Below are 17,919 nucleotides of genomic sequence, written 5' to 3' on the forward strand. Positions count from 1 at the left end.
ATTTTCCATTATTAATTTACACTTTTAGTCCTGAATACTTAATTTATGTTTATTTTTATCCATAACTTGAGGGGATTTTTTAAAATTTATAATTATTTAATTAATTAAAAAATTTTCAATATATGAAATATATTGTCTATGAAAAATTATTTCAAAACCTAATGACTTATTAACAAATATTAGATTAGATTTTCATAAATTATAAATATTAATATTTAACTTAATATCTAATATAAACACAATTTATACTCTAGATACATATTTTAAACATAATAACAAATGACGATATATAATATTTTTATCCTAAACACAACAAGAATCACAGAACATGAGACAATCATAGAACAACACACGATTTACAACAGAAGTTTACTAGACTATTAAATCCAAATCAATATGAACTCATTCAAGATTTATTCTATCTCTCAATCAAATAGGTATATAATATTCTCCTTTTTTGTATATTAATTTTGCTCATTAATGTTTGAAGTTACAATTGTCACTCAAATCAAGAGTCTTAATTGTGATCAAAGAATATGAAAACAATCCTAATTGCTATCTAATTATTATAGGACAAGTGATTGAAAATAAACCTATGCGTGCTATGGGTTCGCATCATGATTAAATACATATACTTGAATGTCAAATACAGTATCACAAGCATGTTTATATTTTAATTCTTATTTATCTTTCATAATAATAATATAATATCACATTATGAGTATAACTGGTTTCAAAAAATTTTATTATAAAGAAATTATTATAGCATGCGGCTTGTGGAATGATTATGACAAATAATTTCATCCATATGTCTCAGCTAAAAATGACAGTGATCCAATTGTAGTGTCGAGGCTAGGGTTCCCTCCATTACCCTAATAATAACAGTGACAAACCTATGATTACTGTACAACAACTTGCAATGTATAACACTTAGAACCGTATATCTTTAAAATTATAAACTTTTATAACTTAAAATGTATCTATATCTAATATTAATAATATCGTAGACCCGTGTCCAATATTAGACACGAGTCTAAAATCTAGTACTCATATGAAGCATTTATGAAATTATTTTAATGTCACGTCAATTTGACAATTTGTAACATTTATTCCCTCGCAAAATGTCTCACATTCAAGTTTACATTATACTATTTTTCTGATAAATTAATGATAGTTATCTTTTTTTTAAATGAAATTGTTAATTATATTAGTTTTATTTTTTAAAAGTATTTATTATATTATATTTAAAATATATATATATCATAAATTTTTTCTTTTATGATTTATAAATATTTATGTATCATTTGTCATGCTTTAACATATTTGAAGTGTATTATATATTAATAAAGTATAATTTTATTGTTTAAGTCAATCGTAATCTATCATTTTTTTTATATCATAAATTATGAATAACAATGTTATTATAAGTTATTGTGTTTTTATTTATGTTTTCAGTGAGTCTCACATAACGTATAGGTTTTATCAGTTAAATATCAAGGTGGTACAAACTACATGGGTTCAAAGAGTTTCCGCTATTTATCCCTTTTTATAGTGTTTTGCGATTAAAGGGGTGTTTGTGTTTGCCTTTCCAAGATAAATTGTGCGTTTAAACACTGCATTTTGAAAAAGCATGTCTCTACCTACTTTTTCAAAACTGCGTTTTCTCTCTAATTAAATGTAGATAATCACTTATTTTGTCAAACACATTTTTTGATTATTTGTGTTATACAAACGCAATAATCAGATAATCAGCTCAAAACTCAATCACAAACACCCCCTTAAAAAAAGAAAAGAAAGATATACTGGTATATCTGTGTTGATATTGATATTCGATCGGATTCCGAGAGCCTCGCTTTCATATGTAAATAGTCCATATAAAGCTTTTTCTTGACTATAATATTAACTCTAGATATGCTTATTAAAAGTTAAAAAAGAGTGTCCTGCCACTAAAAAAAAAAAAGTGAAACTAGGAGTATTGCTATGTGTTTATTTGATTTCTAAGTAAAGATTACACGTTTGGGTCATTATTTTGTTTTACCTTTTAGGTTTTATTTTAAAAGTCAAACACACTTTTTAAAAAAATTGCAGATTGGTTTAGTGATTAATCAGATCAGATAGTGCTTATTGCATCCTACCCCAACTTTCTTTCTCATTCTTGCTTCATCTTTCATGTTTGAATGATTAGCAAGCAGTCATTGTCAAATTGAATCTCAATTATTAAAGCTATATTACAACAACACTAATCAATTCTTAATTACCTAACTTTAGTAAATTATTTAATCAATTTCGCCCGATGCACAGTTTTATCACCCAACCAAATTGTTTCTTTAAACTACCACTCAAATATATAAGAGAAAAGTGAGTATTAAGTTGTAATGCACTTAATTTGGGTGAAAAACTACTCACATACCAATATTTTAGTATTTTGAATAAATGATTGGCCTTCAAATTTTTATGGTTTAAAAAAATATATGTGATGGGTTTTTCACCCAACTTATTTGCCTAACAGCCTCATATTTTCTTTTTCCCCAATATATAATAGTTGATAACAATATAACATCGACCCCTATATTAGAACAATTAAGATAACTATTTTATAGTTAAGTTATTATATATATTATCTTATAAAAAACATTTGAGCCCTCTTCTTTCTTTTTTTTTAAGATAAAAAGCCGGTTTAAATTACTTCTTTTGTCTATTCAATAACTTGAATATCTTCATGTAGTATGCATATAAAATACTTAATAGAATTATTTATAACATGCATCTTTCTATCCTTAAAATAACTATACCTACCTTTTTTACATTCGCAGAACGATACACGTGCAATGTGACGGTGTGATAACGGCGATGAATGGTTATGGTGGTGGCGGCGTCAAATGGTATAAGTTAATGTAAAAGTGTTTGACTTAAAAGGGGTTGAAGAGATATTTTATAATATAAATGACTAATTGTGTAATTTAATATTAAGGGTTGATAGTGGTTTAATATATGAGAAATGATTAATCTTCCTAACAAAATAACCTAAAAGTCCTCCTAACTATTGGATGATAACATCTGATAAAATAAAAGGGCAAGGTTAAGAAAAAGAATTAATGGATAACACATATCACCTTCTTAAAGTTTTAAGAGAACTTTTAGACTAATCTTTAGGAGGTTTTATCATTTTACTTAATATACTAAGTGTTATTTTGTCAATTCACATGTCTCATTTTTCTTAAATTTCAACATGGTGCCATAACTTTTATATATGCTTTTTATATTGTAGTATGGAAAACTATCTGTGTGTGTATGTAACTTGTGATCAGCTACTATTATATGAAACAAACTTTAGTCAGGTTCATTGTATGTAAGTAACTTGTTAAAACTGAACGAATCGTGTAAGAAATCAACGTGGCACCACCAGACATCTGATACGTGGCCCATTGAGAGACCTCCACATCAGCTTGTTTACACGATTCATTCAGTTTAAACAGATTACTTACATACAATGAACCCGATTAAAATTTCTTTCATACAATAGTAGCTGGTCAGAAGTTACATACACACACATATATTTTTCTCATTGTAGTATGAAAGTATAGAAGTATAGATAACCATATGCAAGGGCGGTTTCATATACGTTTAAACTAGGTCCACAAACTTATGTTAGAACGTAATTTTTTTAGCAAGCAGATAGAAAATTATGATTGGACACATGTTATCAAAAAACGTGGACCTAGGTAAATTTTAAAATAAGTTTTTGAAGTGTTTGAAGTAAATTAACTATAATTAGATACATTTATTTTTTATTCCTAGATCCATTAGTTATAAAATAAAACAATTTAGAAAGACAAATGGACTCTTTTTCTACCTAATGGTTCATTGGTAGCATATCACCAAAATTTTTAAATTTTTAGTCACTCTTCATTTCTAATTCAAAATCTCTAAAAATCTCTAATATGTAGACAGTAAACTTATCAACACATTTTTTTGAGTAGTTTTAATGTGTAATCATAATACCCTATATAAACAAGATTTCAAAATGGTTGTGGGAGGGAGCTTGAAATCGAAAGGAATGAGTTAACCATTTTTTTGAGTAGTTTTAATGTGTAATCATAATACTCTATATAAACAAGATTTCAAAATGGTTGTGGGAGGGAGCTTGAAATCGAAAGGAATGAGTTAACCAAAAAAGATTTATCAAGAATCAATTTCTATATTAAGAATTCTATAATAATACAAATCAAGAACTTTCTTTATGAAAGAATTTCGATTTAATATATATGATGTTTTGTGAAAACTGACCTGACTCGTTTTTAAATACGACTGAAAAAAATTAGATAGAGTAAAAAATTATGAACGCATCTAAAAATTTGAGTATGTTAATCATTAACTGACTTTTTTAATGTTCTCTTTTCCAATTTCCTTCTCAAAATTAAATGTAAAACACCAAAAACTTTAAATTCTCTTCTTAATATCAAGCTTTAGCCATTTGAATTCATATGTTGATAATAACTTGATATTGTGTTATCGCGAGTCGCTACGATGTTTAAACGACTATGAACATTTCATAAATTCAAAACCACTAATTTTATTTATTTTCTTTTTTCCGGTTGTAAAAACCAAATAAATACAAACATACAGATATACAGTAACGTCAACGTGTGGTTTAAAATTAACTTTTTCAAAAACACACTGGTCTTAATTTTCAAACATAGAAAAATCTGAAAATGACATCGAATACAACTTATTTTAATATCTAAAATATAAATAATTCTACACAAAATTCTATGTTTAATTTACTTTTATTCGCATTTCACATGAATGTTTTTTTTTTGGATCTGGTCTTTATTAATAGAATATAATATATGTTTTGGCGCTATATATACTTTTACGAAAATGAATCCAATATTTTAATTTTTGAAATGGGATCTTGCTCAAACCCAAACTATCAACATGCTCTCCCATGACTCACTTTTTCTTTAAAATCATTATGTTAGCATTATTGTACGTCTGATGATGTGCGAGACTACATTAACTTTAAAATTTAGGCGTATTAATTCTATTTATCATCATGTATGTAAAGTTAATTAAGAATACATTTTTTTTTAATTTTAAACCTTCATTTTGATTTTTTTTTTATACTCATGTCTGACGCTTTCAAAAAATAAAATAAAATTGAACTCCTCAAAAATGCTAAAAAAGACATGACGAGCATGTACTAAGAGCATCCCTAATGTACTAATACGGTGTTCGTATTCGACGTTCAATACTGTCCACACCATTGGGTGTGGGTTGTATTCGAATGTATTGAATTGCGTATTGGCGCCTTCCGTGGTGGTGAATACGGAGCCTCAAGTGTGATTATTTTTTAAATTTTTTTTCAAAGTGGCATAAATTCAAAAAACCCACAAATGTAACCGTTGCAAATGTAAAAGAAACGCCTAGTTTTAGGATTTTTTTATTTATTTTTTCTTATTTAAATATCACCACCTTTCACACACCAAACATCATTTTCTACCTCTCAAACCCTATTCTTCTACTACAAACACAAAAATGGCATACAATCGTTCCCCCGTCGACGATTTCTTCAACGCGGTACACAACTTCGTTCCCGCTAACTCATCAACGGGTGCGCATTCATCTGATACTTCACCATCAACACCACAACATCCACCATTTATGTCACCACAAAAATGGCAAGTGTTTATGTATTTTTTTTATGTGTTGTGATCCATGTTTTTTTTAGTAATAAAATGGTGTTTTAAGATTTTATATAATATTATGTATTTATTTTATAAATTATATTTGGTTGTTTATTAAATTTAAAAGTTGTAAAATAAATATGTTAGAGTGTATTGGAATGTATTGGATGTATTGGGTATTGGGTGTGAATTGAGGAAAATATATTGAAAAGAGGTTTTCTGATGTGGCGCTGATGTGACAGTGTATTGGTTAGTATTGGAAGTGACCATTGGGGGTACTCTAATAAAAAAAATATATACATGGATGATGGTGACATACGCATATACTTACATATAGGGATATCCGGATATACACCAATTTGAAAAATCACTATATTTAAAAAATATTTTATAAAAATTGTGCATCACGCACGGGTATTCAAACTAGTTATAAATATATATATATATATATATAATTTTACCTGCATGGTGTGCAGTAATTAAAAGTTTGTTTAATACATACATAGAAAAGCCTTTTCATTTGAGAAAAAAAATGTATACATATATAGGTTCCAATAACTATTTAACGCATTAATAAATTATTCTATAAGTTTATTATGTAAAAAGAGATATGTTATAGTTCATGGTCAATTACCGTATCATTATTATTTTAAACACATTACATTACATTTTATTAAGGGTGAACAGCAACCAAACCAAAACCAAAAACAGAAAGAACCGAACCGAATACTAAGATCGAACCAAACCGAAGGTTTATATATATATACACACATTAATTTAGTATATATTTATATCCTTTCATATTTATTTTGTTATGAATATATGAGTAGTACCTTCAAGTTTACAATAAAATTTTCAAAATATAATCAAAATAAGTCGTAGCATTACGATTCTAAAATGTATTGTCCAAACCGTATGTTAGTGGATTGAATTGTTTATGTAAATATGTGTTTATAGACCATAATATATGACTGTAAGTATATTTTTATTAGCATCTTTTTTAATATGGCATGCAAAGGTTCGAACTTGTACAGTTTATGTTCTGTTAAATTTTAAAGGTAATGTATAAATATATGGCCACCTTAATTTGTATAGTCGTTTGCTGGTTTAAAGCTCAGGCAAAAATCAAACGATTGGAAATCAAAAAACTTTGAGTCATGTTGTAAATCAAGTAAATAAATATTGTATTATTATTTAAGAAAGATATGACTAAGATGATAAAATATGAAAGTAAATATTTTTTGCATATATTTTGCAAAAACAATATAAATTTGTTGAATTTAAAAATTATTAAAAAATTTTTATTAGATAAATAAGATAAATATTATTTAAAAAAATATGAGAACGCCACATAAGTTATAATCCTATGTGTCAATATTATAAGAATTGTTCAGATTCCTACTATTTTATTAGATAGATAGATATATACGTATATACAATTGTCAATTTTCATACTTAGGCTATCCGGAGTGGGGCGGAATCCCCTCCTTCTCGCTTGGAACACCACCCCTCTCGCCGTTTAAGCCCCCAAAACACCTTTGGGCGGAATTTTTCTCTCGCCCAAACTCTCCTTCCAACTCTCCTTCTCGCCTGGAACACAACTCCCCTCTTTTCCCACCAAAATTTTCTTGCCACTTGGTGGATATCTTCTCCTTTTCATCTTCCCCACTCCATTTAGCCTTAGTATTAGATATATATCAACTTACCATATAATGTAATAATATATTATTATATAATACTCCACATTGAATCATTTGAGTAAATTCATAATCTTATGGATAATAATAATATATAAAAATAAGAACATATGAATCATTCGAACTTTACGTAATTACGTTTACTAATTTTAGTTTTATACTCTTTTTAAACTAGCCTAGATATTAAATTGAGTTAATAACTAATTATATAATGTTAATTGATTTGTTTATCTTAAATTTCATTTATATTGAACTTTTTATTGCAGTAGCTAGTTCTTTTTTTTTAATATTATAATATTTAATTTAACTTAATCAAAACCATATAACCTTTACTTGCTTAAATGTCATTAGATCATTAACTTATATTTTAACAATGCATACATAACTAGATTATATATCATATTATATATCATATTATATATATTTCGTACATCGACACGTGGCGTAATTCTTGATCGACTTGTGTCCTTTCAATTTATCTATTTTATTAAATTAGTTTTTTTGGTTGTATATAGATTTAATTTTTTTATTAGATTCAGAATTAAATTCTAACTTTTAGTTTATGGATACAAAACATATAACCTTATTTGATTGATCGGTTTCTCATTAATAAAGTTGTCTCTGTTTCTTTTTCAATTCTTCAAGTTCTATTACTTATATTACTTTTAATAAGTTAGTAACACGAAGACTTCAAAAAGTTGAGTTTACGATCCGAAATGCTCACAAGACTATTTGTCGTAATCCTATATGCTTACAATTTTTGATTTTGCTGTGATTTTAAAATTTTAAGTTAAATCTAAAGCTTTAACTAAACATATGTTATATTTATTATAACTTAGGTTCGATCATCGGTTTACTTTAACCATAATTTATTTCATACTCGCAAATCATATTCAAATTTCTTTATGATATAATCTATAGTTAACGTACATTGTATGGGTATTAGGACTAGTAAAAAATATATACATGGATGATGGTGACATACACATACACATATATATAGACATATAGGGATATCCGGATATACACCAATTTGAAAGCAAAAATGGCATTTCGGCACTAAAGATCTACCATATCTTTCCTCAGACTTGAAGATACACTGTCGTCATTCACGAGTTTTTTTGACTCATTGAAAACGGGTTTTATGAAATTGTATAGCCGAAACGTTCATTGTTATAATCTACTATAAGTATGAAAGCTAACCCATGACTTCTAAGATCGGGCCCGGGTCCCATTAATAATTTGTACAGAAAACTTTGAGTGGTTTATTCACTTTTACATGGTCCATTCGTTCAATTTACAACATATATAGAGTTCACGGGTACCCAAATATCAAAAGTTAGATGGACCTACACTTTGATCATTTGTATATATATATGAGCTGGCTGTGGGGAGATGATGAACACCTTTTTGAAAAACTCATACCTACATATTGAATATGTATCAGAAATAATGATATTGATCACAATCTATTACGGGTATTAGACATGTGAAATATCTATCTAGTGAGAAACTAACAAATTTGTATGTATCTTTTAGAACGTTACTTGTAATAATGAGTACAATCATAACTAAATCATTACCGTCACTTGTCTATATTACAATGACACAGTGCAGCAGTTAGTGGTGTTCTTTAAGAGATGAACTTGGTGACCTGCTCTTACCCATATCGTTTTCCGATTTAAGTGCGATCATATATATTCTTATAAAAAGCTATTTAATTAGCATTAATCATATCTTCTTATAAAAAGTAATCTAATCCGCATTTCAAAACTGCATTTGATATTCAGATTTTTATAAAGAGGTAGTATCATTTTACGTTATATTCACGAATAAATGACATCATTCGTAATATGATGGACCCCAAGTTCAACAGAAATTACATCAGCTAAACCCTTTAGAAGTTGACAAGATTTTCATGACTGCATCAAAATGTACATCCTAATGCGTCAACTCACGATTTGCCATAAAGTTATCAGCCACTTTCTAAATCCGTGCCATAACCAAAAGTTTAGAAGCGTGGCAGGTGCATAGATGTAATCTAAAGCAGGCAGGTTCCAAAAATGAATGCATGTGAGGATCAGTCGTATCCAACTACTGTTTCATATGGTGCTGCGAATAAAGGGTTTTCCGTTTGAAAATTAGGAAGGCGAGTGTAACGAAAGGTGCCAAGTGTTATAGGTCTATTGGAACACGAAGCCCGTCATAACTGAGTTGTACATCTAGACCTTCGGTTTCCTTCAACTTCAAGAGACCTTCATTCACTATTTCGTGATCCATCAAATGCATCATACCTTTAACAATCACAAAAATCAAGAAATAATTTGATTACTAGTGCATCCATTTTAGATACATGTTACTTTCCAATATGGGTGGCTATTTTAAGTTTTTAACTCATGATATAGCTATTAGGGGAAATGAGTTAGATAGGGTCTAGCAGGTTAAAAGGAGCCCAAGACATAATCAAGTATTTATATCCTAAAAAGTTGCATCATTATACTAATGAACAGAATCTATGAATTTTCCAGATTAAGAAGAGATCTTTAGGTGGTTAAACAGATGAACAAAAATGTACATATAGGATAAACATACCTGTGAAAAGGGTTCTTTTTGGCTGGATTTTTCGTACTTCTTCCAAAGCCTAGGGTTAAAAGTGACATGGTCACCAACATGATAACAAAGTAATAATGAGAGGATTGAATAGAAAATACATGAAATTTAACCTTTGGAAGTCCAAAATGTGTTGAAGAAGATCGATCAGGTCTCAAAGCATCCTAAAAAGTAAAGACGCACAAAAATGGTACGAGTATATTTTATACGTCAGTTTCAAAAGTGAGCTTGGATATTCTACAAAAAGGAAAAGAGGAGGGTGGATGGGATGTGATTACCATTATAAGAATTTCACAGTCTCTTAAAAGGGGATATGTCTCTTCAGGTATTTCACTAACATCACTGCAACAATTAAATGATTAGTGTCAGAAATGATAATTAGCTGTGTCTGTGTGTATGATATGCAAAGAGCACTGGTTTCACGTTATTACCTGATGTAACACACGTTGCCAAAGCGGAAGCCCAAAGAACGGTAGTTACGGCCGTGCCACACTGGTAGCGGAGTAAACTGATGACACAACACACAAATTGTCACATTATAATAAGGTAATGTAAACTAAATATATTATATAATACTTTTTCCATAAACTAGTCTAGCCTTTGACCCTGAAACCCTTGCATGCACGTTTTAATTGGGTAAAAGGACTTACATGCAACTTTTAGTGCTCTATTTTATTGTTATGTTCACAAAGTAGAATTATTCGAATTCTCAATATTACAGTATTTTAAGGACCAAAGCACAATGCATAGCATCACATTTTCACTTCATTTCTAATTTGGATGATAAACAATTAATTGTAATTGTAAATAAAACATCCTACTTTTTGAAAGTCATTAAGTTTTTTTTTCATATTCTGAAACCATTCAGCTTTGTCAGAAGGTCACAAATATTTGGTAAAAAAAACTCAAACTAATTAGATTTAAAAAAGTCTGGTGATCATATCAGGAATGAAGGGAATACATGGTACTATTTTCAATGTGTTTAAAAAAATCATGGATCTAAGATAGGAACAGCTTTGAAGACTAGTCTTCTAAGAAAATTTCAGGAAAAGGAAAACTCCACCTTAAGGTCATGTACTATGAACGGCTTTTCATGTATGATATCAAATTGCAACTCTGAGACTGCAGCTCCAGGTGTGACCACACTCGTGTCTACAAGATAATAATGGGTTTTTTTCATCACCTGCAGATAATTTATAAAAGGTCAACTTCCTGTAATTATTTCTACAGTAAGTGATTATATGAGAATCTATGTGTTCACTGAGATTTAACTTTGAACCTCAAAATCACGCTCGGCAACATAAATAGGAATATGAGGCTGGACATTGTTTGTCCAATCACGAAGATCATCCAAACCTATAACAGTAATTCCAATCAACTTCAGGGGACATGCAAAACTAGTATCATACCCTATGGAAATGTAAAACTAATACAACAAATTCAACATTGTGACCTCCAATTGCATCAGCATGAGAATGAGTTATTACCACTGCATCTAATGTTCTTATCCTGACAAAATAAACAATAAATGGTTGACAAGTATTCTGTATTGAGAAAATGATCAAATAAAAATCTTACCCATAAGTAGGGAACCAGCGAAGAGCACTTTGGTAGAAGAACCTGTAAGGCGAAAAACAAACTAAAAGTCAGTTATAGCACTTCACTTCAAGAAGCAGCAGTTCCTGCCTGTTGATGTGGAAGTAAGATAACTTGTATCACCATATTGTGAATATATATTGATGTGAAGAAATGGATCAAACGTCTTAAAAGTCACCTGTAGCATACTAAAATGTATTACTAAAGCTTTCTAAATTGCTTTTAAAAAAAAATGGATCATTATATGATAATCGTGTTTTCAATCAAACATAGTACATCATTTTATTAACAGAACTCAAAGAAAAGACCAAAAAAGTCTTTGCAGGTCAACCAACACGACTTGAAGTTGCTTTGACCCATTCTAAAAAACTTTCCATCTATACTCTAACCCAGTAACCCAAGCTATAGCTGCTGAGTATAGTTGATGTGATTAGATATTAGGAAAAGGAACTTAGCAACATCTGACAAAGTTAGATAGACATCTGAGTGAAGACATTTAAGAAACAAACGTATGCAAAGTGAAAAGCATGAAGTGCTAACGAAACCAATGATGAAAGCATCTTTTACATACTTGCCCGCATCTATAAGAATATTAGATACACCAGAGGGTCTAGGATAACGAATAAGAATGCTGGTATTAAGTCTCTTATTCTTATTTCGCGGTTCCACAGCTTTTGAGCAAACCTGGAAAAACCATTGAGATACTTGTGTTGGATAGAAAATTACAATCATACGTCTTTTAAACCCGCATATTCTTACAAACGATTAAATCTGGGCTGATAAGTACCGGGCATTTCTTTAAGGGATCGGTAAGGCAGCTCACTCGTGGAATCCCTTCACTGGTTCCTGTCCCCATAAATATGATTTCGGATTGCTCGATAGATACCTGCTCTCCTTTCTGCACACCTGCAGCAGCTTTACATTATTACACTTATGTGACTATTTTTGGGCATGTATAGTGATAACGATTACGATTATGTGATTATTTTTTTATTATCAATTTACACAAAACTGATTCCGATCATTCGATTATTCAAACAACATAAGCAATTCCAAACGGTCGAGCACTATCTCTTGCAGCCCAGCCCGTTTTGTCACAAGTGATTATTCCCAATCATTTAATAACTTCCAATGCCAAACACCCTATATATTATTTTAAAAGGATTCCAGACATCCGAAAACCCCTTTCAAGGATCATTTGTATAACAATATATACTAGATATATGAATATGTTTGTATATTAAAGAAAAGAGCAAAGTTAGATGGGAAAGTAAACTTACTTGAAATTGAGTGCAGAGAAGCAGCTGCAGGTGAAAAATGAAACTGAAAAGGAGGACCATATTTGGAAGGTGAAACTGATAAGGGGTTAGAATTATTATGAAAAAAGGATAGGTGTCGTTGTCGGGTCAGATGAGTGAAACGGGTCGTCAAGGAAGCTCCGTTTATTACCATCTTACACTGCTAACGCTAGTTGCAGAGCCCCTTGTCCAAGAAAACCAAACCTCTTCTTACAAAATTTTACATTTCTAACCCTACAAACACAAACCCATGGTTTATTTAAGCCCCAGTACCCAACCCTCAACCGGGAATATTTAGGGCACGATTGGTTCACAGAATGTTTTGGGAAGGAATGAAATCTTTCAAAAGAATTAGAATTTGAAGGAATGGAATTTGACGGAATGTTTTTGATTTTTTGAAAATTCAAGTGATGGAAGGAACCCAAGGAATGGAGATTCCATCAAATGATGGAATGTTTACATTCCTATGGAATGAGATTCCCTCTTCTTTGTGCAACCAAACGCACTAAGGAATGAAATTCAATTCCAATTCCATCAAATTCTATGAAACAAACGCGACCTTAGTATTTCGACCACCCGCGGTTGAAAGTGAGTGTCACGTCTTACACGTCGAGTACCTTTTTCTACTTTTGACTTTTTTTACTAGATCTTCAGCAGCGATGTCGCTGCTGAAAGTAACCAACCATTGTCTTTATTACTTTTGACTTTTGACCACACTTTCAACAGCGACGTCGCTGCCGAAGGTTGCATCAAAATCTTAAACCTGCATATAAAAAAAGATCGGCCCTTTCTTTTTGACTTTATCACTAGTTATAAACACTAGTGTTGTTCAGCATTTAATAAGCTCATAAACATATTTATATTATTAAATAGGAAATCCTCAACTTTTTTTACTCGACTATTATAAGAAAAAAAATGTAAATTTACAATTATAAACAAAAATTAAGGAATCCAAAAAATAATGTAAATTCTACAATTATGAACAAAATTTTAAGGAATCCTTCCCCTCCGATGTTTTGCACCAGTCCAAGTTTAATGTTATTCCACACATAATTTACAAGCAGTTTATTATTTGTGTATGTCGAATATATGAGTTCAATGGACTCCAGACCTGTGCATCAGTCACCGACTCACCGGCCCATAGAATAATAATAGGCCAGGTAATCTTTGGATGCAAAGATCAAACCACTACCCTTCTTAGTTCCTGTCGTAAATCGTCACAATAATGCCGACATGTTTGCTTGTTCACAACAATGTCTTGGCATCCCAATATAATGGAAATGGGAAAGTTTCAGATGATTGTTAAAGTCTTTTTCTTGACAAATTAAGATGCAAGCAACATCCAAAATTTAACTTATGCACCTGCTGGTCTAATTGAGTTGTCGCCGACCTTCACACTATATGCTTAATTGTATATAAGATGCAAGAAATGGTAATGAACAGGTTATAATAGTATAATGACCAACTACTTCGAAGTTAGCACTTAGTAAAACTGCATAGCGGAACACTACAAAGTTAGTCCAGTATCAGAAATAGAATTAAAAAAACAAAGGTGTCTAAAGCAATCAACCGTAAATACCAATCAAGATTTCCACAAAATCACCTTATATATCTAAAGCAAGAATCATCCAAAATCCTGACCCAATACGTTAATTGTAAAGGTAGACTAGTATGATAACCAGTATAATAGATTAGAATATGAGATCAATTCTGCACCGAATTGGTAAAATGACACCAGTACAAAGCCAGAACCATAAAATATATTCCATAAGTTAGTTTTGGAAGAATCTAGAATTCAACAAAAGCTAGAGATCTGAACAGACAAATAAGACTCATCACATACAAAAGAACATGGGAGCCAGATACCAGAATGAATACATAAAGATTCAAGACACAAAAAAATGATCACAGAACACCAACAAAACTAGCAGCGACTTACGGCACCTACTGTTGCTTGCTTTCAGGAGGTTGCTCACCCTGATCACCAGGCTTATAGCCACCCTTCTGCACAACACAATAACAACAATCAGAATAATTTTACGCCAGAAATCAGTGTAACAAATTATATTTAGAAGAAATTTAACAATATATTCAAAAATATCATCTTCTACCCAGAATTTAGCAAATTTACATCATGTAAAAGAGAAGAAAAAACAATTTGGTCTATGGCTGAATAACTATGTAACTTAATCGGATATTGCAAAAAATATATTACCTTCTTTCTGTTTTTGCCCTTGGTCTCTCCATCGTCATCATCATCAACATCATCCTCATCGTCTTCTTCGTCATCTTCCTCATCATCCTCATCATCATCTTCAAGACCTTCAAAGGCATCCGCAGCTTCACTCGTAAACCAAGAGACGGCATGAGGGATTATCTTATCCCGGATGGTTGAACTTTATGTATGTATATGTTATTTTTAGATCTCAGATATGACAAACTTACAAAAATGATAACTGGTAAGACTAACAATGTCCAAAACTCACCCAATGTCATAGTCTTGTTTCATCTGACTTAGAAGCTCTTCGGCCTGCAAATCAAATACTTGCATCAGTTGCTATAACTCTATAAGAATTAAATTAAAAGCTTGATCAAGGATGCAAGTTCTTAAAAGATTTTACCATGTCTTCATCAATGTCAGCCTCATCTTCAGCACTTGTGGAGGATTAAAGAAGTTGAAAAATCTTTCACAGTCCTCGGTCTTGGTTATGGCTTTACCATTCTTGGATCCCTTCTGTGGCTTCTTTTTCAATATCTTTTGTGTCAAGCATTTTCCAGGTAACCATTCAATCTCTGTTCCTATTGCCTTCTCTAAAATAGGCTCATCGTCATCAATCATATGATAAACTTTTGTCAAAACAGAGTTCTTAAAAAATGGATTGGTGTCAAAGAAAAACTCAATCCTTAAATCCCTTGGGATCATCTATACGACACCACTTAATGTCCTTCAGATATTTGAGAGCTTCTTCATCACATTCTGAAATCTGGTAGTAATACACATGATTAAAAAAAATTTAACTCTACAATCAATCACCCCAATCCATGTAACTAAAAACAGTGTGTAACTCCTCAGCCAATATCTCATTGGTCTTCATTGCATTTAACCAAAAACTTGGCACGCCCTTGTCTATAAAATCCATTTAGCAAGGCCATTGTCGTTAATTTATAGCAGGACAGAAAAAGAAAAGAAAGAAGTAATTATAGTATTAAAAACTGAATACCTTATTTAGCTTTATCATCTGTACCATCCATTGTAGCTTCATCATTGACTCCATCAACAAAAACAACACCATTCACAATGTCGTATCTCTGCAAATTTCACATCATAATTAAGAACAGAAAGCAGCATTAAAATGGAAAATCTGGCCCTGGTAAGCTAACTGCAAATTACAAAATACTCCAGTCCACACCTTTGAATATAATGGAGCATACAGTTGTTGGTATTTTGCTTTCAGAACTGCTCTTTCTTCGAAGAACTTGGCCTCAAGCTCATCATGTTCACTCTGTACATTGATAGGATATAAGTAACACTTGGCATTGCATAAAGACTAGTAAAATAATGTGGAAAACGCTAAAGGTTATGTGGTAAAGTATAAACTTAACCCGGTTTAGAAAGTCAAAAATCATGGATTGATATCATATAAAAACAAGCTACAACAACCATTATATTTTGGTTGGCTTAAATATTTAAGGTCGAGTTAATAAGATAGTAGTTGGTATGCAGATAGTATGTCAACTATAATATTATCAGGCAGACATCACATAACACACATAACACACATGGATATTTATGAATAAATAAAAACTAATAACTAGAATACAATAGACCAACACGTCCAAGAAAGGTATCTGGTGAGAATGTTAGATGTGACACGCAAAATGAAAATAAAAAAGAGTGAATGAGGAGAATCATTTACAAGTTAAGTAAAGCATATGTTGCCACATACTCATCTCAATTTTAATAATCTCATAAACAAACAATTACTTGAAAAACAAGGAGGTGTTTAGCTAAGCTAATACGTAATAGTTCATCTTATATCAATCAGCAACAAAAAATCGAGCTCATGCTTCGTAGCTTAAATCTCCCCCACCCCCATACACAAACACACACATGTTTTAACTATTCACAGCCAGCTACATAAATCAATATCAATGAACCTCAAAAACAATTGTTAAATTACATATATACAACAAATATAATATACTAGCTTGTAATATATATTAAATTATACTTAACCACAACAATCAAAATCTAGAAAATCAATAAAAATACCTGGATTCCTCTTAAAACTTCAACTCTCTTCCTGACAGTTGGTGTCAATTCTGAAGAACAGTAGGGTGTAGTCTTGCCAAGTACTGAAGCTTATCCTGCATACCCAATAACACCCATCAAAACCGTATGTATATATATACATATACAATAAACCCTATATTTAACAGGAAATTAAAAACTTCATAAGGAAAAAAACCTTTAAGGAATTAACAAGTCCAGCACGATCCTCATCACTAAGAGCTACAAATAAAAAATAAATATATCAATTATATAATTTAGGATTAAAAAAAAAACAGGATTTGGGGAGAAACGAAAAAGAGGGTTACATGAAGCGGCGGCGGGAAAGGAATCGTCGAGATCGGAAACATCAAACTGTTCTTTCTTGTTATTAGCCATGAAACCAAACCCTATAGTTAATTATACAAATAAAAACTTAAAAAAAAGAAATATAAAAAGATGTCGATGAAGAGAAAAGGAGGGAAAGAAAGATATAGATATAGGGATTCCGTTTGCAAAATGAAAGAAGGGGTGGGTAGGTGTCCGATTGATATACAAAATTACAAAGAGTGTTTGTTGATTCGGTTTGGGTTTTTTAGATGGGCTGGGCTGGATGAATGAATGTTAAAACAAGTTGGACTAAACCATGATTGGGTTTAGATGGCTGATTGCGCATCACTTATTGATGGATGGATGGATCATGGATGGATGAATGAGTAAATGGATGTTGTAATTTGTAAATGTAAATGTAAACCCGTTTT

General features: G+C 30.9%; 1 protein-coding gene and 1 pseudogene across 2 annotated transcripts; both read right to left on the minus strand.

The window, feature by feature from the left end:
• Positions 1 to 9,149: 9,149 nt before the first annotated feature.
• LOC122587303 (putative hydrolase C777.06c) lies at positions 9,150 to 13,102 on the minus strand. 2 transcript variants are annotated; one of them, XM_043759433.1, is made up of 12 exons: positions 12,871 to 13,102; positions 12,378 to 12,496; positions 12,162 to 12,274; positions 11,573 to 11,614; positions 11,448 to 11,503; positions 11,274 to 11,350; positions 11,058 to 11,177; positions 10,426 to 10,502; positions 10,273 to 10,336; positions 10,108 to 10,158; positions 9,977 to 10,025; positions 9,150 to 9,678 (listed from the first exon to the last, which is right to left on the minus strand). In XM_043759433.1, exons 1-12 carry the CDS (start codon positions 13,040 to 13,042, stop codon positions 9,560 to 9,562), a joined length of 1,059 nt encoding a protein of 352 aa, XP_043615368.1. In that variant the 5' UTR covers positions 13,043 to 13,102; the 3' UTR covers positions 9,150 to 9,559. The 2 variants fall into 2 exon arrangements, with proteins under 2 accessions (XP_043615368.1, XP_043615367.1); XM_043759432.1 differs by having other exon boundaries at positions 12,378 to 12,505.
• A 1,528-nt stretch (positions 13,103 to 14,630) lies between these two features.
• Positions 14,631 to 17,653, minus strand: LOC122587216 (annotated as a pseudogene).
• Positions 17,654 to 17,919: the final 266 nt, after the last annotated feature.

The sequence above is a fragment of the Erigeron canadensis genome, chromosome 2 (genome assembly GCF_010389155.1).
Source record: "Erigeron canadensis isolate Cc75 chromosome 2, C_canadensis_v1, whole genome shotgun sequence".
In the NCBI taxonomy this organism is placed as follows: domain Eukaryota; kingdom Viridiplantae; phylum Streptophyta; class Magnoliopsida; order Asterales; family Asteraceae; genus Erigeron; species Erigeron canadensis.

Bases quoted from the DNA above. Each gene is read 5' to 3' on its own strand.
- LOC122587303 (XM_043759432.1), bottom strand. From the start codon at position 13,042: ATGGTAATAAACGGAGCTTCCTTGACGACCCGTTTCACTCATCTGACC. The intron at 12,506-12,870 runs GTAAGTTTACTT...AATAATGTAAAG, and splicing joins TTCTCTGCACTCAATTTCAA to CTGCTGCAGGTGTGCAGAAA. The intron at 12,275-12,377 runs GTACTTATCAGC...TGGTTTTTCCAG, and splicing joins ATCCCTTAAAGAAATGCCCG to GTTTGCTCAAAAGCTGTGGA.